This window comes from Lissotriton helveticus, chromosome 7, assembly GCF_964261635.1.
Source record: "Lissotriton helveticus chromosome 7, aLisHel1.1, whole genome shotgun sequence".
In the NCBI taxonomy this organism is placed as follows: domain Eukaryota; kingdom Metazoa; phylum Chordata; class Amphibia; order Caudata; family Salamandridae; genus Lissotriton; species Lissotriton helveticus.
This window is the reverse complement of record NC_136068.1, coordinates 382,901,313-382,927,944: the sequence shown is the minus strand read 5'-3', so window position 1 is coordinate 382,927,944 and position 26,632 is coordinate 382,901,313. Positions and strand designations below refer to the sequence as shown.

At 44.3% G+C, this 26,632-nt stretch overlaps 1 protein-coding gene across 2 annotated transcripts in view; it reads left to right on the top strand.

Moving 5' to 3' along the window:
* LOC144768497 (CMP-N-acetylneuraminate-beta-galactosamide-alpha-2,3-sialyltransferase 2-like) overlaps positions 1–26,632 on the top strand; it is a 496,260-nt gene that overhangs the window by 340,664 nt on the left and 128,964 nt on the right. For both annotated transcript variants that reach the window (XM_078652207.1, XM_078652208.1), the window contains exon 4: positions 13,033–13,212. In XM_078652207.1, coding sequence (XP_078508333.1) covers positions 13,033–13,212 — 180 coding nt within the window. The remainder of the gene's footprint in view (positions 1–13,032; positions 13,213–26,632) is intronic.

The following is a 26,632-nucleotide window of genomic DNA, read 5'->3' as shown; positions in this document are numbered from 1 at the left end:
CTACTGACTGGATTTATGGCGTTTTGGTCTTGATTCATTCATTAAATTTAGCTCAATTTTTCTAAGTTGGTGTGAGATTTTTCTTGTGTTGCGTTTCCACTTTTTTGAAGTGCTGCTTAAATACTTTCCACATTGCCTCTAACTTAAGCCTGAATGCTCTGTGTGCCAAGCCAGTTTAATTTACTTGTGCCTCAACCTGACAAGGATTGTGGTAGTTGCTTGAGTAGGGCTTCACTGTCCTCAACCGGTAACCAAATTTCTTACCTATTCATAATAAAAAAAATCAGTTTCAGAAAAACATAGAAGAAGCCTATTTACAGTGGGTAAAAGAGAACACAATGGACTACAGTCTTGTGGGTGAGATTATTGCAGTCCCCGATAGTGGATACCAATTGAGTCTTTGCTTAGGCCCCCATTCTAAATTTGTAAAATGTTTAGTGCTGGAGTCAAACTTATTTTTTAGAAAGCAACCACAGCAGGAACCACCCACTTTGTCAACTAGTGGCCCTCAACAGCAGTGTATGCATCACTGACTAACCATCATACTTATGTTTGTTTCCGTGTAGTGCATATTGAAGTTTTCTGTTAATCAAAATGTATGCAATTCATTGTGAAATTAATTATCTTAGTGATTTTAACTGTTCTTTTTTAAAGTTTCATGTCATCCTCACATTAGGGGAACGTCTCAACATTTCTGTATTCAGCTAAAATGTTGCATAGAACTCTCCTGCGTGAGGCTATAGGCTGAAAAATAGTACTTTGTATGATCACCTCTACCCTGTTCCATACTATTATGCTATTTCACTCCACACAGCTGAGCCTGTTTTTCCTTACGCTCTGTCTGCTATTCTAATAGATTGAGCCTCATAAAGCTTTGGCTGTCCATGGTAATTTAGAGGCTCTTTGGGTTTCTGGTAACTCAAAAACAGTATAGATGTGCCTCAGTCCAACCCTGCAGGTCACAGTCCATTGAATGCAGACACTTCGAGCCAGTGTTTCCGTCCTGGAATCCTCTGTACTGCAGCCCCATCTTTCCCTGAAATGTAGTTCCCTGGAATTATGCCAAAGAACTTCACTCATGGCACCTTAAAATCTGTGAAACTGCAGCTGCATTACTGTGGGTGCTAAGAGAGGTTAGACAAGGCAACTAATACACACTTAATTGTGCCAGTTCCTCATTCAGAGTGTATATTATATACCACACAAATGTGTACCAATCAGAGAATCTTAATTATTCTCAAACCTTTCAGAGAAAACCTGCAGGGTGGATGTATTAATTTGCCGCACATCGTGCTAAACATTTAATTTAACAAATACATCAAAATGATATACGTATTTCTATTTTGGGAAATGTGTTTCATGTGGCCAGATGTCACACATGAGTGACAGTTTCGCATTACACAGAGATGGCCAAAGGGAATTCTAGATTGAGTTGATCATCCAGTCGGTCATAGCTGGTACATTCTCTGGTGTGACTTGGCTACCTGAGAACGTACATTAAAAATGCTGCACTCACCCTAAAATTATAAGTCAGTCAATCAATCAGGATTAATAAAGTGCAGCTAATCACCCAGTAGGGTATCCAAGTGCTTGCAGGTCCCGGAGGCTTATTCGAACAGCCAGGTCTTGTGGGCCATTCGGATTTTCGGAAGTTAGGTGATGGTCTGGAAGTGTGTGGGGAGGATGTTTCAGGTCTTTCCTATATGTGGAAGAAGGAGAGTCCTCCCCTTCTGTTTAGGTAGATGCGGGGAATATGGACAAGTGAAAAGGAGATGGAGCGTAGTCTACTCTGCTTGGTGGAAGTTCATTCAGGTGGTTAATATATGCAGGTCCTTGGTTGTCTAGAGCCTTGTGTGCATGGGTCAGCTGCTTGAATTGGCATCTCTTCTGTACAGGGAATCAGTGGAGTTGCCTGAGGTGGGGTGTGATGTGGGTTCTTCAGGGCATGCAGAGAATGAGTCTGGCGACGGCTTTCTGTGTGGTCTGAAGTCTCTGTGCGTTGATTACTACTTAAAGGGCATTGCCATAGTCCAGTCGGCTGGTGATGAGGGCTTGTGTCATGGCGCGTCTCGTGTGTAGGGGTAGTCACTTTAAGATTTTTCGTAGCATGCACAGAGTGAGGAAGCAGGCGGAGGAGATGAAGTTTCTTATGTGGTCAGAGGTAGTGGGTGCGGGTCCTAGGTCTGATAGCCACCAGGAGTCCTTCCATGTGTTGCTGCTGTTGCCAAAGATCAGTGTTCTGTCTTGTCTGTGTTCAGCTGCATGCATTTGTTTTTCATCCAGTCGGTAATGTTTGTCATGCATCTGTGGAAGTTGGTTATGGTGGTGGTGGGGTCTTTGGTGAGAGAGGATGAGTTGGGTGTCATCTGCGTAGTAAATTATGTTGAGACCGTGGGATCTGAAGATGTTTGCTAGCAGGGTCATATATGCGTTGAAGAGCGTGGGGCTGAGGGATGAGCCCTGGGGGACACGGCAGATTATCTCTTTGGGTTCAGAGGTGGGAGGTGGATGCTCTGGGTTCTTCCGGTGAGAAAGGAGGTGATCCATCTGAGCGCATCCTCTCCGATGTTGATATGTTGGATTCTTTTGATCACCGTATGGTGGGATACTGTGTCAACGGCTGTCGAGAGGTCGAGGAGGATCAAAGCTGCTGTTTCTTCTCGGTCAAGGAGGATTCAGATGTCATCTGTGGCTGTGACCAGGGCGGTTTTGGGACTGTGATTGCTGCGGAAGCTGGATTGGGAGGTGTCAAGTAGCTGGTTCTGCTCCAGGTGTGTCATTAGTTGATTGTTGATGATCTTTTCCAGTACCTTCACTGGGAATGGTAGGAGGGAGACTGGCCGGTCGTTTTTGAGTTTGCTGAAGTCGTTGTAGGGTTTTTTGAGTTGGGGTCTGACTTCAACCTGTTTCCATGCTTCGGGAGATGTTGCGATGGTTATAGAGGTATTGAGTAGGGTGGTGAGTTCTTTGCAGATCATTTGGTTTCCGAGGTTGAAGATGTGGTGTGGGCATGGGCTGTGGGAGCTCCAGAGTGGATAGATTTCATGGTGGGGGAAGTATCCTGGTAGAGAGTATGCTCCAAGTGCTCAGTGTGTTTTTCGTGTCTGTTACGCTGGTGGCATATCTATAGAGAAAGTCCTTAGGTGTGGGTTGGGGTTCAAAGTTTCTGTATATAGTTGCAATCTTGTTGTGGAAGGAGTAGGCAATGTTGTTTTCGCTGGCAGATGGGTTGGAGAATTCATTAACGATGTTGAAAAGTTCCTTGGTGGGTTTGGCGCTGGTTTCGAGTTGTGTGGCAAGGGCTGTCTTCTTTGTTGCCCACAGCAGGGGATGGTAGAGGTTGAGAGAGGTCTTGAAGGCTGCCCTTTCAGAGGTGTCATTGCTGGTGCGTCATCTCCTCTCCAACTGTTTCTTGTCCCGTTTTGCTGTTCTGAGTTCTTGGAGGATTTTCTCTTGATGTTCCTCTTGATGGGGATGATGCTGTCCGCACAATTGGTGACTCAGGCGTTGAAGTTTTTCACTCCCTGTTTGAGGTAGGTGGCGGTAGCAGGGTTGGAGGTGTTGAGGGCGTTTGCCCAGCTGGTCTCTGAGGTTTTCCTAAGTGGATAGTGAGTGGGGGCAGTTATTTTGATTTGGGTTTTATACTTATATTTCTGGTTACAAACCATGCTTCAGGCATCTATTTTAGCTTTTAAATGTAGGTTTCTCACTGTAAACCCCATCCTTGTCAGGTTCCAAAGTGGGAAGTTCGATGTGACAGAACTTGTGCTGAGAAACAAGGAAAGGACTAGTCAGTGTGGATCAGCTGGTGTTTCCCCAAAGTGGCCTCGCCTAGTTTAGTATTGACATTTTTAATAAACTGCAGTGCTTCAGACCTCAAAAATGAACAAACAGTGCTCCATATCCTGGGTCGTTTGTGAAGTTATTAGATGCTGGAGGAATTTCATTTCAAAATGATTAGAGGCAAAGTCAAAATGGCTTTTATCTCATAATTGGTCTCTCCCTTTTGTCAGGGTGCTGAGTGTCTAACTGTTACCTAGGACGTACAGCCAGACTTTAAGTATTATAGGAGGCCTAAGGTAACTGCACGTTACCTGAAAAAATATTCTAACATTCTATCAAATATTCAGAATTCAATATAAGAATACAAATATTTAGAAGTGTTTACTCATGAACATTAATTACAGAATTTGTAGAACTTTCTGCCATTCTTAGATACTAAAATGTCAATATAGGCCATTCTGAGGATGATGGGAACATGCAGAGTAGGTACTTATGAATATTTTGAAATTAGATTGTCAAATAAGAAAATATTAGGTATTGCAAAATGTAGAAATATTTGTAAAAATGCTAATTACTGGAGCAGGTCAAATAGTACAAGCAAAGGTCCTCATGGAATTCATCCTCTAGTTTGCAGCAGGGACTTACTAAGATGAAGTTTAGGAACATTACCCTTAGGTTAACATTACTTTTAAAATTACTTCAGCAGTGAGAATGCCACATCTATCTTAAAGCTAAAACCTGTTTGGTGATAATTCAATCGATTTTATGGGACACGTTGATAAGAAACCCAGTAATAAGTGCAACTTAGATGTAGAGAGAGAGATGATAACTCTTGAATACAACAGAACCATTCCATATAGGTCTTCACCAGCCTGAAGACAGAAACAGCAGAACTCCTTCTGAAGATCTGGCAATTCCTGAGTGAAAGGCTTCTACTTTAAAATAGCAGTGTAAGTGAAAACTTAAAGGGTAAGGGTATGAAATTAAAAAGGAAAGTGATCTCAGGGAGGACGATCATTTTAATCAGGTTAACCCTACCATATATGATTAAAGGTAAATTTGCCCACCTTACCAAGAGCTTCCCAATCTCTTGACTTACTTTCTTCCAGTTAACTCTAGAGACATCATCCAACTTCTGCATTATTATTATGCCCAGTTAACGCATTTTGGTCTTAGCCCCCGGACTTTGCCTAGGCTGGTTCCACTTCATCATTTCGGTCTTCCCTGTATTTATCTTATAGCCCAATATCTTCCCAAAAGATTCCGCCTTAGCCATTAAGTTTGGAATAGCTACCTCTGGAATAATAGTATAGAGTATAAGATCATCCACGTACAACGCCAGCTTTGCCACCAGCCCCGCAAATTTAAACGGCAAAATAGTAGAATCAGCTCTTATCAATGAGGCAAACGACTCTATATAAAGATTAAATAAAAGCGGAGACAAGGGGCACCCATGCCTGGTTCCACGTGTAATATTAAATCAGTCTGATAGCTCCCCACTGACTAAAACCCTGGCTCTAGGCAGATGGTAAACATTTTGGACAAATAACACAAAAAACAGGAGGAGAGGGTTCAAGGGAGAAAGTTTAGAGACCTGCATGGAAAATATCCCCTTTTCAAATACCATTATAACACAAAAACGTATGACACACCATCTTGTTTTTTTTACAGAGCGGGCCCCCTTCCCTGAGCTGTTGCCAGGTTGAGGTGTGGCTACTTATCCAATACTGTTGGGTAAGTGAATCTACATAAATACACGAGTACCCCTATGGTTTTGAAAGGATATATACTTAATCCTTTAAAAAGGAACATGTATCAGATTCAGAATGGCAGATTGATGTTTGTTTGACTTGGCACATTTGTTCCCTTTTGTCTCACTTTTATAGATAGTTCCAGTAATACTCAACAACAAAACATAGGATTACTGGTTTCGTATGATCTTTTCTTTGAATTAGCTGCAGCTTTATTTTCTTTCTGGTCCTGAAGAAAGCCTGAATACTTATTTAGATCACTTAGGCTGAAACATGTCGACCGTTTTTTGAAACATAGCAGTTTATAACCATACTGCTTATTGCTCTGCATTTTAACCCTACCAGTGAGAGCAAGTGAATAAAGGTTCCTTTTTGCCCCCACTAGGTAGTTTTAATCTTACTTCTTTAATTTACTTCTCTACTCAGTTGCGCGGCTCCCTCATTACACCAGAAAATTCACATATGGGATTTTAGCATCCTTAACAGTGTAGCACTATCCTAAAAACATCCCAGAGCTCTTGCCTCAGATAGTTGTAGCCCTCAGTGGGACCAGGATTTCCCTCTGGGAGGGGAAAACCCATATGATGAAGCATGCCACCTATGGTGGGTGAGGGCATTCATCCTAAATAGGATTTCTCCCCTGTGGAGATTTTGTGAGACCCCAGTCCGGCATTTATTTATCTGTCTTCGTGCGAGTATAGTCCCATGTTTTTTTTGTGTTATAAAAACATTTTGAACAGCCCTTACCATATTCTGCGGGAACCCAAAGATCTTTAAAGCATCCCACAGGTAGGGCCAATGGACTTGGTCGATCGCCTTTGCGGCGTCTACGGCTACTGCTGTTACAGGTAAATTCTGAGCTTCTGCCATGTCCACAACCCAGAGCATCCAAAAATTAAGCTCATTGATCTGCCTCCCGCAAATAAAACCTCTTTGGTCCTGATGGATAACCCATTTGATGACCTGGGAGACCCTAGAGGCCAATATCCCCGAGAAAACTTTATAATCAGAATTCAAAACTGATATTGGCCTACGAGTCCACCGCCAGAGGATCTTTATTTGGTTTCAAGATTAACGTTACCGTGGCCACAGCCCAAGAGAGCGGGGCTTTTTCGCCGTCCATAAGTATAGCGTTAAATAGATCTTTCAGTACTGGTACAATGATATCGAGAAGCTTGGAGTAAATCTCAACCGGGAGGCCATCAGGGCCAGCCGCCTTCCCGCCTGCCATTTTATTGATCTGTAGTTGGACCTCATCCTCAGTTATCTCAGCCTTTAGAAACCTCCTTTGGTCATCGTTTACACTCAGAAGTTCAATCTTTCCCAACCAAGCCTCTATGTTTGCCCTCCCTGGCGAAATATCATCCTTATATAACCTACTCATGTACCTACGGGCCTCTGTACCTATATCTGAATTGGTCTCTAGTAAAGCTCCTGTTTCAGCAACCCTTGGGTTTCGGATTAGGTTTCTAGATTTATTTGTTTTTTCTTTCCAAACAAGAAGTGACCCACTCCTCTCTCCATATGAGAAATGCTGCAACTTACTGATCTTCCACCTGTCTAATAACTTTTTATCGAGTTGCCCTTGATATTCCGCCTGGAGATGTTTTAACTCTTTGCCAAGAAGGGAAACTCTACTAGAACCTTCCAATGATGCATTTTGGAGGTCACGCTCCTTACCCTTGATCTTTTTAATTTGTTCCTCCTCTTCCCGTTTCATTGCCTGCCTCGTTCCCATGGAACTATCTATTGCCCTTAAGAAAGCTTTGAAGGCGTCCCAGATAACTTGAGTTGTAGCCGAACCCAAATTAGCTTGGAAAAAGACCGAGGCCTCCTCTCTTATACCTAAAACCACCCCCTTTGTGTAACAGTACAGTCATATCTAGGGTCCACCTTTTATTAAGACGTTTGTAGTGGTGCCTAAGGGACAGGAGGACTGCCGAATGGTCAGAAAGAATAGCAGGCAAATGTTTAACCTCCTCAACCAATGCTAATAACTCCTGATCTACCAGGAAATAGTCGATGTGGGAGTGATGGCCATATTTTTTGCTGTAAAAAGTAAAATCCTTGGTCTCCCCATCTTACTCCACCAAATATCTATCAGATTAAGCTCCTGGATCATAGTCTTCGGCACTGCCAATGTTTTAGGGGGACTAACATATTTAACTTTGGAAGTTCTATCCAGGTCATTATTTTGCACTAATTTAAAATCTCCTCCAATTATTATCAGGGCGGTAGCCTGTAAGAGGCATAATTCAAGCTTAATTAAAGCATCAGGAGCATCCTCATGCGGACCATAGTAATTGGCACAGACTACAGGCATACCCTGTATCATCAAGTTGGCAACCAACGATCTGCCAGAGGACTCAGATTCATATCTTTCTAACTTTATGCCTGAATTGTTTCAAATAATGACCGCCACACCTCTTGAGTTGCCTCTCTGGTCCGAACAGACTGCTTCCTGAACCCAACCCAATTTTATAAAAGAGGACCTACACTCCTCCCGTTCCAAGTGAGTTTCCTGGAGCAAGATAATGCTAGCCTCGCTATTCCTAAGGAATTCAGAATCCCTGGCCAACTTCTTCCTAGACCTCAGACCATTCACATTTCATGATATACAATAGACCAGATTTAATTTACTCATCTTTAAGTCTAGTCCCCCAACTCCTGTAGACCCACCTTGACCTTTCCTCAAAGTCGGCTACCCCCCTAAAAAGGGTCAAAAGGCCCGCCATAACTAAGATCATATGGGCATATGACAGAACAAGGACAATTTTTTCTATTTTTCCCCTATGCTCCCACCACCCAGTGCACCCCACCACCCACCCACCTTGGGGAACCCCCATTCCTATCCCTAGGCGAGATAATCACCTTTCTCGACCCCCCGAGCTTGGGGAGGGAATCCAGAGTACCAAGAAAATAACTAATACTGAAGGGAGAAAGGCGTGAGTAAGAGTTAAAAAAAAGTAAATCAATATGTAGATGTATCCTCTACTCCACTATTCTGACCCTTCCATCTGCGCCAACAAAGAGTCCACTTCTTCTGGGTCTCTGATATTGTGCACTTTGTTCCGCCACATTATCCTCAGCATTGCAAGGAACTTCATCTGTACTTGGGCCCCTTTACTGCGTAGATTATTCATTTTTGTGCTCAGCTCCCATTGCCTCTGCGCTGTTCTCTTACTGACATCCAATCATATTTGATAGTTAATGTCTCCAAACTTCAAAGAGAGTTCCTTCATTGCACGTCCCAGCACTAACTCCTTAACCGAGTAAGAAAGGAAGTTTATCAAAATTTTCCTTGGTTTCTTCCTCGCTGGGTTTAGCCTGAATGGGTCTCTATGCACCCTTTGAATTTCTCTATCCCAATCAATATCAGGCCTATCCTGTAGCAGGTCCTCCCCCAAAAGCTTACAAATAAAAGCTTTGATGTCTTTATTTTCAGAATTTTCCAGAATATTGAGAAGTCTTACATTATTGCGCCTAGCATGTAGTTCCAGCCTCCCCAGATCCTCTTGCAACTATTTATTTTGCGTTTTAAGACCTACAATATCACTGGTATTCTCGGCCAAAGCAACTGACAGAGACTTGACCTCTCCTTCCAAAACTGAGTTACGTTGGGCGATTCCATCTATTTTCTCTTTGAGTATCCCACATTTCTCTTGGATGCCCTTTTGATTATGTACGGAAATCTCAAATTTAATCAGAATACCACTTCTCAAGGTAAGGAGTAGATTCTCTACCTGATTTCCTAGGGAAGACCCCTCTAGGGGGTGATTATCTGACCCAGGACTCCCACCATTATCCTGTATCAGGCTAGGACTGTTGCCCACAGCCCCACTACCCATTATATCTTCCTGGGTAACTTGTGTATCAGCTTGAGTGTCATCTTGATTTTCTGCTAGTAGAGAAAAGCCATTCTCCAAAGGCGGCGGTTCAACGTGGGGTAGCATCTCCACGGCCTTACTTCCCACCCCTATTGTGGAAGCAGCAACCTGCTCCATGATTTTAAAATTGGACGTAAGGGAGAACGGGGGTTTAGGAGGTAAATGCCCTTCCTTTGGCCCACACCTCTTGGTTCTCCCGGACCCTCTAGTCGCTTTTTTAGTATTAAATCTTTTTATTGAAAGATTGCAGCACATAGAAAAACAATACCAACAATTGCAGTCATCTTGACGGTCTTTCTGGCGTAAATGGACTTACTGGACCATGCATGACCCTGGACTGTGCCTTGTGCCCCCCTCCCCACCCCCCCTCTAACCCCTTCCTTGTCCAAAATTATTTTATTGCAAAATCTGAACCCGACTTTGGTCTTTTTGTTTGCGGGTACCAACCGGTTGTGCTGATATTAACCCCGATTTTTGGTTTCCCTTTAAGTTTCTTTTTTCACCCTTACCTGTTCCTCCTGCTCCGCTCCTCATTCCGACCCTCTTACTTTCCCCCGCTGCCCTGCTCTTTACCCCACCTATCTTGTGGGATGAAATTGTGTAATGTTTTTTATGTTCCTATGTAATAGTGAATTTACTACTTGTATATATAGAACCCTAACCACTAGTATATGTAGTAGACCTTCGTACTTATTACCATTCCTATGTGTTTTTAGAGTTTATACCTCTTCCTTGAGTGACTTTGCAACTTGTACATTTGCAATTTTTCTCTTTTTATATCTCTTCCTTGAGTGACTTTATAACTTGCACATTTGCATTTTTTTTCTGTTTGTATCTCTTTTGTAACTCATGTAATCCAAAGTCCTCATGTAACACAACTGGTTCTTTTGTAAAGTGCTCTGACACCTTCGGGTAATGTTGTTGCTGCTGTTCCTAGCCACTTTTCTCAGGACCCTGACCCGCCATCTTGTCCGTTCCCTCGTCCGTTCCCTCGTCCTTTTCCCTCGTTTCCCCCTTGACGATCCTCTGATTTGCCTTTTCTCCATACTCTTGTATCCCTCCGACCCTCCCTTGGTGCTGTGACTACGTCCCCCCTCCGACCCCACTTAATGGAACCCCGCTTTCCTGTTTTTTTGGGTCTTGACCTGAGAAAATCTACTATTTGTATATATATGTATATAGAGATAACTCTAACCACTAGTATATGTAGTAGTCCTGTATTCTCTACCATTCCTATGTGATTCATAGAGTATATCCATTTGTATCTCTTCCTTGAGTGACTTTACAACTTGTACATTTGCAATCTTTTCTGTTTGTATCTCGTCCTTGTGTGACTCTACAACTTGTGTGACTTTACCACTTGTACATTTGCAAGTTTTTTTTCTTATTTTTTTTCTGTTTGTATCTTTTATGTAACTCATTTAATCCTAAGTCCTTATGTATCGCAACTGGTTCTTATGTAAAGCGCTCTGACACCTTCGGGTAATGTTTGCGCTATATAAAATCGCATTAAATAAATATAAATTATTTTCTCGAAATGTATTGTGTTTCTTCCCCTTTTGTTGTGTTACTCACACTGTCAAATAAAATAAAGCCTTGCTTCATTAGTCCTCCACTGATAGATTGGTGTTGCCCTTGCATTTGAGTTGATTAGGTTATACTAACTGTCGCTTAATTTGAACTTTTTTCTCGTAGACAGTTAAAGGAAACAGTTGTTTGATTGTTGCAGTCTTGCACAAAAAGTTGTTTTCTCTCAACTTCAAATACGTTTCTGTTCCTCTTTGTTGATTGTGGCATTTCTTGAGATTGTGAGAATCAGTTGGCTCAAGAGTGAAAGTCCTGGCCAAAATGTAGCTATTATCAAATTACGTGTTCTACATGCAAGACTGAATACAAGGCAATTAGGCCGACATTGTGCTTCCTAATTGTGCAATATAACTTTGCCCTCTAGCTGTTTGCCTCAGACCACACACTGATCTGCCCTTGCCTGAAGCACATTCTGTTAAATTACTTAATTAACAGTGCTCTGCTACTGGAGGAGACCTCAGCCTTGCTGTTAGTCTTTTCGGTTAAAAGTCTTGATGGGAATCTTTTGATTTCACATATTTTATTACATTTTTACATGAACATCTTAGCTGTTCTGCTACAGGGTTAGCAGAGTTGTTTTAAGCACATTTTATACTTCGATATGTTGAGACGTGTATGTCCCGTATGTTTAGCTAACCCCACCTGACTGTAGTTAGAGAAGAAGAGAAAGAGACAGGATGAGAAAGGGGATAGAAACAAGGGGGGAAGAGGAGACAAGCAACGAGAGTTACATTTCTTAACTATTACTTATGACATTCTGTAACATATGACATTTTGTGCTGCAGTTGCATTATGATGCTTTTCATCCCCCGTTCCCATGCAGCCCCACGGTCAGACACTCTTATTTCTGGTACAGTAAGGTTGTGTTTAGCCCATGTAAAATTAATCTCTTTGCCCAATTCTGCAACTCAGCTGCCACTGATTTTGGTCTGGCCAAGCTGAGTAGCTACAAAGCACTGCCATGTTAGTTTTGCATCGCCTAGGGCTCAAGGTTGACTACCCAGCAATTGTCTCCTGGATTGTGGAAATGAAACACCTAGGACAGGGTGCAGACAGACGAATGCCTGAGGAACGTCACGCTACAGGATTAGCATGTGGGTCAACATGCAGGCTGAGTGCAGTGAGCATATATAATTAAGTCATTGCAATTTAGCCTTTACTCAAACAGCTGCTCTACTTTTTGCCACAGTAGGTACAGATTCTCTTCACATGGACTTTCATGTGTTTTCAGCAGCAGAAGCCCCACCACCATCAAATAACAACAGACACATGCTCCACGAAAAGGGCCACCCTGTGTTTTAGGAGTATGCATACAGTTTCTGCTGCAATTGTCTTCACTTCCTCCCTCTGCTTCTCTCTTCAGATTATGGTGTTTGATCTGATCTAATTTGGTTTAGTTTGTCCTGCTCTATTTCATTAATCTTCCTTGAGGTCAACTGACCATTTGGCTTCTTGCAGGGTTGGGGTGAGAAGTGCTAATCATGTCCTTCCCATCTGCTGGCCCGGGCAATTCTGTTGTCTTTGTCACACGTTCTACTCATTCCCAATTTGTTGCAAATATTTTTAGAGATTCAGAACTCAGTTTAATGAGAATGAGCAGTAAGTAATGTATTTCTGTATTCCCTAACATGCTAGAATTAAGGATGGAATACAAGTAGCTGGGGTGGGCAGAATAGGAGTGTGTGGCATTGTCTGAAAAGCATGGTTTCGATTGCAGAGACTGGCGTCAAAGTCACCTGTAGTGTGATAAGTGAAGGTGTGTTCTGATAACCAAAACTTCCATTTTTTTCTTTTCTTCCTCTCCCCTAAAGTTTGTGATAGTTAAGCAGGAAAATAGTACATCCGCGCCCTTTATGGATGCCTGAAATTCTACAGGAACTGCACAGTGAAACTACTCAGCGATGATCTGGTTCATCATTGCATCTCAGTAGCAGACAAACTAAGTTCCGACTGTAATATTAGACAAAATGTGTGAAGTAATTTGCTGGGCAGCACTTGAATAACGTCACATTGTTCTGTTCTAGGATGAATAAAGCCACAACTGATGGTTTCGAAGAGGACGTAGGAGGCAAAACGACTCATCACTTCATGTATCCAGAGAGCGCTGTGAACCTTCAACCCGGGGTGCACCTCGTGCTGATTTCATTCAAACCTCAGGACCTGAAATGGATCACCAGTGCCTTTTCTACCGGAGAGCTCAAATTGTAAGAGCACTTTGCTTAGTAGGCTTGATTATTTTTGACTTCTGATGTACTAGCTGTGTGAAGCGTTAAGAAAATAATTATGCGTAAATACAAAAGGCTTTGTCTGTGAACATAATAACAAGCATTGCCACTTCGTAGGTTTCGAAAAACATTGCGTGTATACTTGTTTTTCACTGGGATCTCAGGGTGATCTACTGAGTGACCTCTAAGCAGCTTGATAAAGCTACAGGTTTATGTGGAATGCAAGTGGGGCGAAAGTAGGAAAAGACCGCTATTACTGCTGCATCCAGTTAGGGAGTCCACATCTCCACTATGATGTACATTAACTTTATTAAGAGGAGTTTACAAAAAAACACAAGGGATAGCTTTTATTTCCTGCAAAAGACTTCTTATTGCACTTGAGAATTTTTTTTTTTTTTAAACAAAATAAACCAAAGAAACTTTGAGTTCGTTAGCAAGTGTCCAAATTACAAATGCATAATATTCTATCAAAATAATCCAAATTGCAAAACATAATCAATGTAAAATAGTTCATTGAGCGATCACGTGTTTCATTTTAAAAGTTATTTCGTTTTTTTCCCCAAGGCAAGTTTTCAATTCATAAACCATTTTGTGGGGCACCTTCATTTTCATATAGTTGTGTCTTTCAATAAGATCCAGTTTTAGGTATCGCAATGAAGTGTAGCATAGGCGGTTCCAGTGTCACAATGAGAAGGTTGGTTGCTCATGCTTAACTTCGAATTCTGGAAGTTGCTTCTGGAAAGGTTCATCTTACCATACTGGAAGGATAGGATCGGTATTTAGATCTGTTCTTTTATTGGAACTTAAATTCATATTTTACTCTAACCCAAATATCTCTATTCGTGGACTTGATAAGAGTTCAGCAGTGGTATTTTGTCCCTTGGGGTGCTATCTTTTCCTTAGTGACCTTTCCTCCACCTTATCGAATGGAAGTAGGAGAAGTTAAGCAATTTATAAAGTAAGGGTGCCGTTTTCTTCTCTCCTGTCTTGTCTGTCATCATCTTGAAAGATCTAAAACTGAGGCCAGCAACCCTCCCTCTCTGAAACCGATTGTAAGTTGTGGTGTTTGTAGCCCATGCTAGCAAGTCTGCAAAGTTGTGTTTTTCATTGGGGTCTGTCAGGGCAAAGAGGCGATAACTGGAAAGAAGAATATTTGTCCTTTTCTTAAATACAGGCCTCTGAATAGCCCAATCCATGATGCAAAGCCACATTGAGGTTCACAATCGTCACGAAGCACTGGGTTAAAGCAGTTACCACAATTTATGAGTAACTTTAGGAATTTGTTACTTGTGCCATCTGTACCCTTGACGTAGATGAAAGTAATTCGTTTCCTTAGCTGAGTACCCTGTCTCCCACTAGTGGTCTTAATCACGAATTGATTAGCTGGTCTGGTACAATAATCTAAAAGAGTATTACTAGCACTAGAGATCACCTCAGCTCTGGTGAGGGTTAGGGAGAGAGAAGGACATTGAAAATAAACCTAAAATTAAGAGAATAAATGAAACAAGCAAACTATAGATATGTTAGAACAGTACAGGCAAAATGATAACTCTGATTAATCAGGTGACTGCATAAGGCTTGGGAGTAATGATGGGACAATATATTGATACTCATCATCTCATCATAAGCTTTATTTGACAGTACATGTCATAAAAGCTATATACATGAAACAGTATTGATACTCTGGATGGGCCTAGCGCAACCTTTTACCATTATGCTCTTCGCGTACGGAATTCCTGTTGGCCACTTCCCTTTTTTTTTTGTCTATAAAACCTGTTAGATTGTTACAACTTCCACAGTCACAGAAATTCTAAACTGATAGTGGACTATAAGATCTTGTCTTCTTTTGGAAGTCATAGTGTAAAGCATTATTAAGAATAGCGTGTGTTGAAAAATAATTCTGCACCTTTGTGCTGTTGCATAGTAAATGTAGCGCAGCTTTTTCTTACTATATAGAAAAGAAAAAAACTTTAAAGAGAACACAAAATGAGATTTGGACAACAAGTAAAGAACATGCACATGCGTACTGAAAATATTTTGTACCTGTCAAGGGCTGCCATTGATTGCACATGTGTCCTTTTAAGCTCATACATTTTTAGTAACTGTGGGACCTGTAGCTTATATTTCACGTTACAGGTGTGGCCCAACAAGTCCCAGTATAAAACGCACTGTAGGCTGTAAACCCAGGACTGACTGAAGTTGTCACTTAAGGCTTGGTTCCACCCAAGAGAGCACATATCTTCAGGTTATTGTTACTCTGACCAGGGCTTCGAAGGCAGCAGTGCAGAATTGTGAGAAATGGCTCTATCTTTTGCTGTTTTTAGGGCTCCGTGCACTTTACCACTTTTTTAATTTTTGATCCTTTCCTTATTAATTTTGAAATAGCAAAGAAAGCTAAAAATGCCAAAAGCAAGGGGACACAAAAATTACTTATCCAGCAAATAATGTAAGAGCAAAATGTGCTGCAAAGCTAAACCAACAGCATTGGTCATAAGGAGACAAATAACTGCATGGGTGGAGGAGGGCGCTGTGGAGGAAGAATTAAAAGAAGAAGTAGGCACACAAGTCCTCTGAGGCAGCCGCATCAGCCAACCAGCCCTGAACAGGTGCCCAAATCCGGCCCAGCTTACTCCTCCGAGGATTGTTCTCAATTAGCACAATCTTCAACGTACTCAAGACTTCACACGACTAGATCCATGGATTGGGAGGCTCACTAGAAATCCAGAAACGTGACAAAACTAGTCCAGCCAGCGAGATGGGAAAAAAATATAAGCCAGATAGGTAGGGAGGAATAACTGGTGAATGTCCCAGCATAATCACTTTGATTGAGCTATGACCCCAAGGTTAGAGAAGCCATACAACTTAATGAAAACAAATTCCCAATGCAAACGCAAAATAGAGCAAGATGCAAAGACATGAACCACATAAGCTCCCACAACCCCATAGCAGAAACCACATCCCTCCAGCCATAGCTTCATGATGAAGAGACAGTGTGGGGTATAGTACCAGTCGTTGACACGTTTGAGATTATGTACTTTAATAGTGACACTTCCAAAGCTGAGTGAGAACACATTGGTTGGTCGGAGGTCAGCAACTGTTAGTTCTGTATTGAGCAGATCGCCCCACTTATTTACCCTCAGCTGGAACAGATCATCCAAATGATCCTGAGAAGACAGATATATTAACTTGTAGACCAGCCCAATGTTTCTCTTGAATGGGACTTTCCTTATAAGGACCAGGCTGAGGTTAACTTAAATCAACTCAAATCTTCCATCAGACTTCAGATAAAGTGCTGCAGCTGAAGAGATCTATAAACAAGCATTTACAATGCAATGGTCTCGCCTTTGCAAAAGTTAGAGCTATTGGCATTGTAAATGACAAACTTTTTATTTATGTATTGGTTTTGAAAAGAGAAATAAATGGCATTGTCATTTACAATGCCAACAGCTTAATCTCTCGCAAATGAGAGACCTATTACATTTGCACACACACAGAGCCACACACACCCACACACACACACAGCCACACAAACACACACACACAAAGCCACACACACACAGCCACCCACACACACAGAGCCACACACACACACAGAGCCACACACACAGAGCCACACACACACACAGAGCCACACATACACACAGAGCCCCACAAACACACACACAGAGCCACACACACAGAGCCACACACACATACAGAGCCACTGACCACGCGGCTCTTGGTGTGTCCTATCTGAGTTGGCAATTATCACCCTGCTCTCGGTATTCTTTCCCCGGGTGTTGTTTACTTTGCCACAAATTCGTAAGTAGACGCAGGATGTGACTGTAGTCCTCATACTCCTCTTCACTTCCCTCGTACATATGTGCAGCTACTTTTACCACGTTTGGAACTCCCCTCTAAACCTCTCATAACACCAAAAGTCTTCCCTCATAGATGCATAATTATAGAATGGCAGTGTGTGGTCCTCTAACTCTGCTTCTTGGCTTGTTAGATTCCCCCACGGCAACCACTCGAGATTTTAAAAAGGAGCACATTTTTAGTTTTATTTTAATTGCCTACTGAAGATATAGTAGTTATTTACTCGTGCACTGTTGAATGCACATTATAACGTTAGAATTTGAATTTGAATTTAAAAATATTTATTAAGCGCGCTTTTACCAAGCGGTTTCATGGCGCTTTTCAGATTACGAACAACAACAGTGGCAAGGAGAAATTAGGCAGCGAAAGCTCGGGAGAAAAGCAAGGTTTTAAGACTTTTTCGGAACTCTATGTAGGAAGGTGAGGTGCGAAGTCCCACAGGGAGAGAGTTCCAGAAAGCTGGGGCGAGGACAGAAAATTTTGTTCCACCAGCCTTCTTCTTTTTGAATCGTGGAGTGGTCAGGAGTGCCATGTGGGTGGAGCGGAGTTCTCTACCCGGCATGTAAGGCTTGATGGCAGAGCATATGAACTCCGGAGCGGTGCCCATTTTGGCCTGAAAGGTGAGGCAGCCAAGTTTGAATAAGGCTCTCTCTTTCACAGGCAACCAGTGTAGTGCCTGCAGTAGAGGGGTGGCACGATAAAATTTAGGCAGGCCATGAATCAGGCGAGCAGCCTGGTTCTGCACTAGTTGCAGACGGTGAATAGCATAGGCCGGCGCGCCATTATAGATTATGTTGCCATAATCAAGGCGTGAGAGCACCATTGCCATCACAATGATTTTTAGAGCCGGGAGGGAAAAGAAGCGGGAGATCTTCCTGATTGTCCTGAGGGGAAAAAAACAAGAGGACACAACAGAGCTAACCTGAGAGTGAACAGAAAGTTGGGAGTTAAGGAGGATACCAAGAGTTTTGACCTTGGGAACAGGGAGTGGGGGAACACCAAGTGAAGGGGGCCAGTGGGACGGAGACCAGGGGCTGCAACCACCTCCGGTCAAGACCAGCTCCGTCTTGTCCGGATTGAGTTTGAGGTGGTTGCAGTTCATCCAGTCCTGAATGAACAACATGACAGTTTGGACATTCAGGGCGGATGAGGAAGAATAGGAAAGGTTAAAGATTAGCTGGAGGTCATCGGCGTAATCAAACACCGTGACCACGAGCTGCTGCAACATAAAAATGAGGGGGTAGATGTATAAATTAAACAAAAGAGGGGAAAGTGAAGAGCCCTGGGGGACACCACACACTACCTTGCGGGAAGCGGCAGTGAAACCGGCAAGATGGACCGCCTGAGCCCTCTCGCTCAGGAAGGATTCGAGCCACGCGAAGGCTAAGCCCTCTATGCCCGCCGCCCTGACACGGGTGAGGAGGATGGAGTGGTCCACCGTGTCAAAAGCGGCGGACAGATCTAAGAGAATGAGGGCTTGCGGGAGGTTGGTGTCGATGCCTTCACGTAGCCCGTCCATCACTGAGATCACCACCTTCTCCGTAGAGTGGAGGGCCGAAAGCCCGCCTGGCAGGGGGAGAGGCAATGATTTATCTCCACGTGGGTGCTCAGGGTGCTGGTCACATGGGTTTCTAAAACCTTACCCAAGTAAGGCAAGAAAGAGATGGGACGATAGTTCGAAGGGGATGATGGGTCGGCGCCGGCCTTTTTTAAGATAGGGATGATGACCGCGGATTTGTGGGGGGTAGGGACAACCCCATTGCTAAGTGAATCGTTGAGAAGTGTGAGGGGCGGGGTAGGACAAGCTAGGAAGATTTCTCTAAGGATATAAGCAGGGGCAAAGTCCAGGGGGGAGCCCGACTTCACCCTTTGAAGCAGGGGGAGGAATGTGGCTTTAGTCAGAAGGGGAATGGTAGTTAATTTAGGGATGGTGGGAGGAGGGGAGGGATTGATGAATGTGGAGGATGGAGGAGAGATGTTGGTTTTGATCTTTGCGACCTTATCAACGAAGAAATCGTTGAGCGACTCGCAGAGAAATTGGGAGGGGGGAATCATAGCCGTAGTTCTATCAGATGAGGCCAGTTCGTGCACAGTGGCAAAAATTTCTTTTGATTGGGACTCCGCTGCCAGTATCCTATTAGAGTAGAATTCAGTTTTGGCGTGAAGAATGCCCTGTTTGTATATCTTGAGAACAGATAGATAAGTGGCTTTTAAAACAGGGCAATACGCTCTTCTCCATGCTCGCTCGGCTCTGCGTGCGGCAAGTTTCTTCTCCTTAAGGTCTAAGGTGAACCAGCGGTTAGCAGCGTGAGCTCGCTTAACCGTGATTCGCCTCAGAGGGGCGAATTCATCGCCCGCTTGGGTCAGCCAATTATTAATGGTAGCCAGCTGAGCAGGAGCTGCAAGGCCGGAAAGGTCAGGGCTGGATTTGGCCAGAGACGAGCAGAAAGATGGCATGTCGGCTTTGCCCCATTTCCTAACCCAGGTGTTCTTGAGGAGCGGGGGCTTAGTCTCTGGGGCTAGGGCAAGGGAGAATGAAATTAAAGAGTGGTCAGACCAGGAGCAAGGGGAAATGAGGGGAGGTGAGGTGGGGATATTCAGGGTCCAAACCTGATCCAACGTGTGGCCCTGAGTGTGAGTGGGGCTGTGCATGTGGGATGTAAAGTTGAGGCTAGTCATGAGGTCGGTGAACTCCTTAGAGAGGGAGCTTTCAACAGGGTCGTTCGGCCAGAAGTTAAGGTCACCTAGGACTAACACTGAGGAGTTATTTATTACCAGTGTGGCCAGGAGATCTTAGAGGCTGGAAACAAAAGAAGGGGTGGAGTGAGGGGGACGATAAATAAGAACAGAGGTCAGAGGAGCTTGATGGGAGCTCGACCGAGTTACCAAGTAGTCCACTTCAGGAATGGGAGGGAAGGGAAGGATCTGGAAATGAAGGTCAGTGCGAGCTATCAGGGCCACTCCGCCGCCTCTTCTGCCCTCCGGTCGGTCCGCTCGAATGGCAGAGTATGAGGGGGGCAGTGCAGCTAGAACGTTAGGCAGGGAGTCGGCCTTGAACCAGGTCTCCGTTAAAAACAGGAGATCCGGTTCATATGTATCGATGTAATCGAATAGCTCGTACTGATGATTGACCACCGACCTGGTGTTCAGAAGCGTGGCTGCGGTGTTAAATACCGGAGTATGGAGGACAGGGGGGGGGAGGGAATAGGCGGGAGGATGGTGGGCGAGGAGATCAGCCGTGATATAATAGCGGGTGGAGTGCGGGAGGGGAAGGAAAGTAGACCAAGATGGGTCAGGAGGTCCGTGACAGTGGGTCCAATCGAGCTGGGATTCCAGTATGAGCAGCGATGGAATGAAGAATATGTGAGCAAGGGGACATAATGAGGTGCCCCATGCCCCGGCCTGCCGCGGACGGGCGCAGACGGGCTCGACTCTGGCGTGACTCCGGCGCGCCTACGTCGCGCCCGCTGCGCTCGTCCGCTGCGCTGACACATGTGGGCCGTTTAAATGGAGGAGTAGCGTGGGGGGAGTGGCGTGGGTGGGGTTAGGCGATCCAGCCCAAGTCAAGATGGCGGCCGCGGCCGCTGTAAGCCCGCGATGTCAATCAGCTCACAGACAGCCACGCACAGCCCCTAGGATCCAAGGTAAAGGTTAATAACCTGTTGATTTTCAGGGCAGGTTAGTGCACAATTAAAAACATTCAATTCCAGCATTAACAGAAGCGTGTCACCGCTCGCAATCAGTGTGACAAAATGCGCTAGTTTAAAACGAGAGAGCAACCATCCAGTTCCTGCCAGCAAGCCCACTGCCACCGGGCTGCTCGCATTTCCTAGATCACTCACTGGTGTGATGCATTTTTCTGATGGGTTTCAATGAGGGAAGGGAACTGGCTATAATATGACTGCTTATAAAAGAATACAAACAAAACACCTCGATTCCACGGGCTGGTGGATTAGTTAATTATTATAAAAGCGCTTTTTATACCAAGTCTTTATCCAGTACTTTATATAGACTATACGTGTTTGAGCTAGTTGCTCAATCTAACGTGGTATTTACACTAAATGAAAGGCAAAGTTTACCAATCCAGACCTGACCTAAGCATTACCTATGTAGTTAAGTGACTAAGGCACCAAGCGCTAGTATTTGCGCATAAGCAAAGCTAAAATCCAAAAGATGAGAGGAAAGAGAAATCCGTTATGTGTAAGATGACCAGACGTCCAGAATTGGCCTGGATAGTCTCAGTTTTTCATGGACTGTCCCGGTGTCGACACATTTTGCAAAAATAACTCCATGTTCCGGTTTTTAAAGAGAGGTCGGTGAGCACCCACACTTTAATAGTGTTGTGCACGCTCATGTTACACTATCCCTCCCATTACACCTGGGACAGAGCTTATTGATAAGGGTCTCCTGCTGTACTGCCTGGTCTTATTCACTGCAGCACAGCAGGAGGATTTATTGAAGGGCAAATTAACATTCACAGAGTCTAAGACCCAAGGGGGCTCAACCCAGCCCTTGGAACAAAGTAGGGGGGGGGTCCTTAAATGTCATGCCATAGAGTGTGTATAGATATATATATATATATATATATATATATATATATACATATATTCGAAAAGAGAAGTGAATATGTTCACATGAGTGTGAGCATGTACTGCTATTTTTGTGTCTACTTTTCTCTCCTTAAAATGTGATCTACCTAGTTATGTGCGACTAAACAGAATGCTCCCTAGACGATTACAAAGAATACCAGACTGTAAATATTATTATAGTTGATATCTCTGACTTATCCAGTGTTTGGGTGTCTTTCATAGATTCACATGCCTGAATCATTCCCCGTCGTCGAGACGGGACCCTCCGGTATATAAAAAAGTAATGTCCTATAGACATACATAGAAAAGAATAGGCCTAAGGATCCCACCTTAGTAGCCTATCCACGTCCTTTTGTAAAAAGGACCAAACTAGAGTAGGCCCAAGGGTCCCACCTTAGTGGCCTATCTATGTCCTTTTGTAAAAAGGACCAAAGTAAAGAAGCCAACCAATCAGCTACTACCTCCTTCTAGAACCTTCCTGTCAGGAGCCTCAGTCTCTCAGATTTTCTACCGCACGTTGTGCTAGGGAGTCTCCACCTGAGTTCTCCTCAGGATTTTCTTCAAAAAACGAATTTAACAAACTTAGTACTTCATGGCTGATTCACAGAAAAAGGGTCTCTTTAGAGCCTGTTCCTCGTGTGGAAAGAAAAGGCTCCATGTAGAGGACAAGCACGAAACCTGCTTATATTGCCTCTACCCTCACCATCTACCCAAGGACTGTAAAATATGTAGGACCTTCTCAAATAAGACCCTGAAAGACAGAGAAGGACGCCTGCTGCTTTGGCTGGACAGGCTGAAGAAGAGGACAGACGACCTGGTGTCAGAAGACGGTGAGAGTGTATCTGGTGCTTCACAATTTTCCTTGAAGAGGCCAAGGGTTACTTCCCCTAGCCACTCAGACACCCCTCCTAAGAAGACTCTCAAGAAGTCCTCAGAGGGCAAAACCTCAGTGTCTGACAAGGATCTTCCTGTCTCCAGGAAGCTACCGCTGACCTCGAGGACGACAGCGTTGTTTAGCTCTTCAGCGCGGAAAACTGCTTCAACGTCGACGACGACAGTGTCGACGACGACAGCATCGTCGGCCTCCTCCTCGATGACGAAGACGACGCCTTCATCGACGGCGAGTATGCCAGTGTCGTCGACGATTCCATTTACACCATCGACGACGATGATCTTATCGTCGACGACGAAGTCAAAGTCGCTGGCGATTGCGCCGTCGACGACGATCATCCCGTCGACGAAGAACACGTCGACGAGAATTCCGTCGACAGGAGCACCGTCGACGGGGGCACCGTCGACGACGGGAAAATTACCGTCGACGAAGGTAATGCTGACGAAGACGCCGTCGACGAAGTCGTCGACGACCCCTGGAAATTCATCGTCGTCATCAGCGCCACATATGGCACCGCCAACAGGGAAATGGAAAGAGTCTGTGTTACTCTCTCAAGCCATGGATACCTTGCCGCCACAGACCGTCCATATGGGCATTAAAAGCTCGAGGAAACCAATTACGCCAGACCTGACGTCACCTAGTAGGGTGCAAAAGCTGCCTCCAACCTGCCTGCTTCAAGGTGAGGAGTCGGAGGAAGAGATGTACACACAAGCAACAAGCCCATCAGACCTTGTGGTCAAGTGCCAAAGCACTGATTAGGAAATGGAGGAAGTGGAAGATATGGTACATACAGTCCACACTCAAGTCCGCACAGAGGTTACGCCGATGGTGTGCCTACCAGCGGCCATAGTATCAGACCTGCAATTTTTAATACAGGACTATAAACAGCGGTTTCCGGAGAAACCCACTACGCCTACACCTACGGCTGTACACGCACCCACTCCATTGACCCGACACAAGCCGCCACCACTGGTGCTTAGTAGGGAACAAGAGCCAGTGCAAGAAATTCACTCGTCTGATGACGAAGAAAGAGACCAGGAAGAGGGCGAGGTCCATGAAGACGAGTCTGACCCAGATGTTGATCAAGACTATATCGCTCCTTCTCCGGCCTCCCCGGAACCACAGTCCTCAGAATCACCATCCGCAGACATCGGTGAATTCCATAACCTTGTAGAGCGTGCAGCCAAACGATTCCATATGGCTATGGAATCTCAGGAAACCGAGTGCTTCCTGTACGACTTCAAGGAACCAACTAAAAAGACAACCAAGTCAATTCCCATCATTGACTTTATATGGAAGCAAGGGAAATTACTGATGCAAACACCAGCTTCACTCCCAGTAATAGGACCCAGGCTCGACAAGAAATACAAGGCGACTTCTTCGGCGCCAGCATGCCTCACAGGTCACCCCAAGGCAGATTCTGTAGTAACCCAGGCGGCACAGAAAAATTCACGTAACCCAGCATCGCCTCTGTGAACACCACCTGACAAGGAAGGCAGAAAACTGGATACTATTGGCAAGCGTTTCTCCACCACGTCGGCCATGACAGTGAAGGTGGCAATTTCCATCGCACTTCTGGGCCGCTACAATCGGCAACTTTGGGCAGATATAGCACCTTACCTATCTAACCTGCCAGAGGATGTAAAAGAGGAGGCTCATTCGCTTCTCTTGGAAGGCCAGACATCTGCCTCTGAGCTCATTGACTGCGCAATGGATGTCGCCATGACCGGTTTCAGGCAACTGGCAGGTGCGGCTGTACTCAGAAGACAAGGCTGGCTCAAAGCCACTTCTTTCCGCCAGGAGGTGCAAACGAAGATTCTTGATATGCCCTATGACGGCCAGCATCTCTTTGGAGAAAAGATTGATGAGGCCTTAACTACTATCAAGAAAGACACGGACACTGCCAAAGCCCTTGGAACACTACAATTCCGGAACCAGTCCTTTCGTGGAGACAAAAATAGAGGACAATCTTCTTATACAGGCACATACCAGAACAGGTCCTCCTATTCATACAACCAGAACAGAACGCAATACCAACCGCGACAACAGCAGCAAGGGCGTCAGGCAAGTCGAACTGCAGGGGAAAGAACCAGAAAAAACCCGCTGGCAACCGCCAATGACTTGTGTCAATGGCCAGTCCAGTACAAAGGTATATACCCAGGCCTACAATTATGAAGACAACCAAGGCTATTTCAACAGCAAGATTAAAAAGGTGAACACACAAAATGAAAAAACAAAATATGGTTACATAGCCTGGTTTGGTTTAAGGATAAAAACTATTTTATAATGCTGAAGTATTAGCTTTCTTGCATCTAGAAAGCTAATACTTCAGCATTATAAAATAGTTTTTATCCTTAAACCAAACCAGGCTATGTAACCATATTTTGTCTCTCAACACACAGTTTTAAATGTTTCAAAAAAAAATTTAAAAATATGTTTTGTTCTCTTTAGATAATTGGCTGTATAAATATTTTCCTGATGAAGACACAACTACGTGTCGAAACGCGTTGAGATAAACAGCCCTCCCAACAATATCTGGGAAGACCCTATCTGTAAATCTGCGTATCTATCAGAACAAATGTCGTTTTTAAGAAATTGATGAATGAAAATAATTTTTTAATGTATTAAGTGTATTCAATATATCAGTTTTGTTATGTCGATATGTTATTGATCAATTGTTTTATCACTAGAATTAAATTCTTAAATATCAGAAAATAACTTTTTGTCATTTTGTGTGTTCACCTTTTTAATCTTGCTGTTGAAATAGCCTTGGTTGTCTTCATAATTGTAGGCCTGGGTATATACCTTTGTACTGAACAATTTCCCTGTCCCAGGATTTTTATCCTCTCCAGGGGGTCCCTGTTATACTACATAATGGCCAGTCCATCCACCATCGAACTTCTTCGAAATTGGAGGGAATCTCACACACTTCCTAGACAATTGGAGATTGATAACAACAGATCGGTGGGTGCTCCAGCTCATTCAATTTGGACATTCTCTGGAATTTGTCACGATCCCCCCGACAACACCACCCCGCAAACGGTCCCACAGGCACCTACGATTGCTTCTTCAGGAAATCTCTTCCATGCTACAGAAGGGAGCGATAGAGAGAGTTCCACCAACCCAAAAAGGAAAAGGTTTCTACTCACACTTCTTCCTGATCCACAAGAAAGGGAAAAAGTGGAGACCAATCCTCGACCTCAGGGCACTCAACGTGTTCCTAAGGAAACTATTGTTCCGTATGGTAACACTCCAGGAGATCCTGGGACTATTGGAGGAAGGGGACTACATGACGTCCTTAGACCTGCAGGACGCTTACTACCATATTCCTGTCCTCAAAGGGCACAGGAAGTACCTCAGGTTTGCTGTGGCGGGGCAGCATTACCAATTTTGTGTCCTCCCGTTTGGCCTCAAATCTGCTCCACGGATATTTACTAAATTCCTCTCCCCTGTGGCAGCCTTCCTTCGTCAACAAGGACACCAGGTCTTCCCATACCTAGGTTTGACCCTCAACCACGAGAAGTCTGCACTGGAGCCCAACAAGGTCATTACATTTCTTGGGGCGACTCTAGACACGGAACGTGTCAAGGCTTTCCCTTCTCAGGAAAGAAAAGTCAAACTCATCTCCCTGGCCACGTCAGTGGCATCAAGGAAGACTTTACCGGTCCGCACCTTCAAGTCCCTCCTCGGCATGATGTCCTCATGTATCATGCTCATACCCCACTGCCGCCTCAAGATGCGCCCACTCCAGGAGGAGTTGACAAACCAATGGACACAAAGTACAGGATCATTCGAGGACCGCATACGAGTCACTCGAAACATGGTCAACCACTTACAGTGGTGGAGATCGCTCAAACACCTGTCACAGGGATTGCCGTTCCTGCTTCCCGCAGAGCCACATGTGATAACAACGGACGCATCCCTAGAAGGCTGGGGAGCGGTCCTCCAAGAACTCCAGATCAATGGCAAGTGGACAGAACAGGAAACCCAGCTCCACATCAACCTATTGGAGTTAAGAGCGGTCTTCCTAGCTCTACAAGCCTTCCTACCACGCATTCAA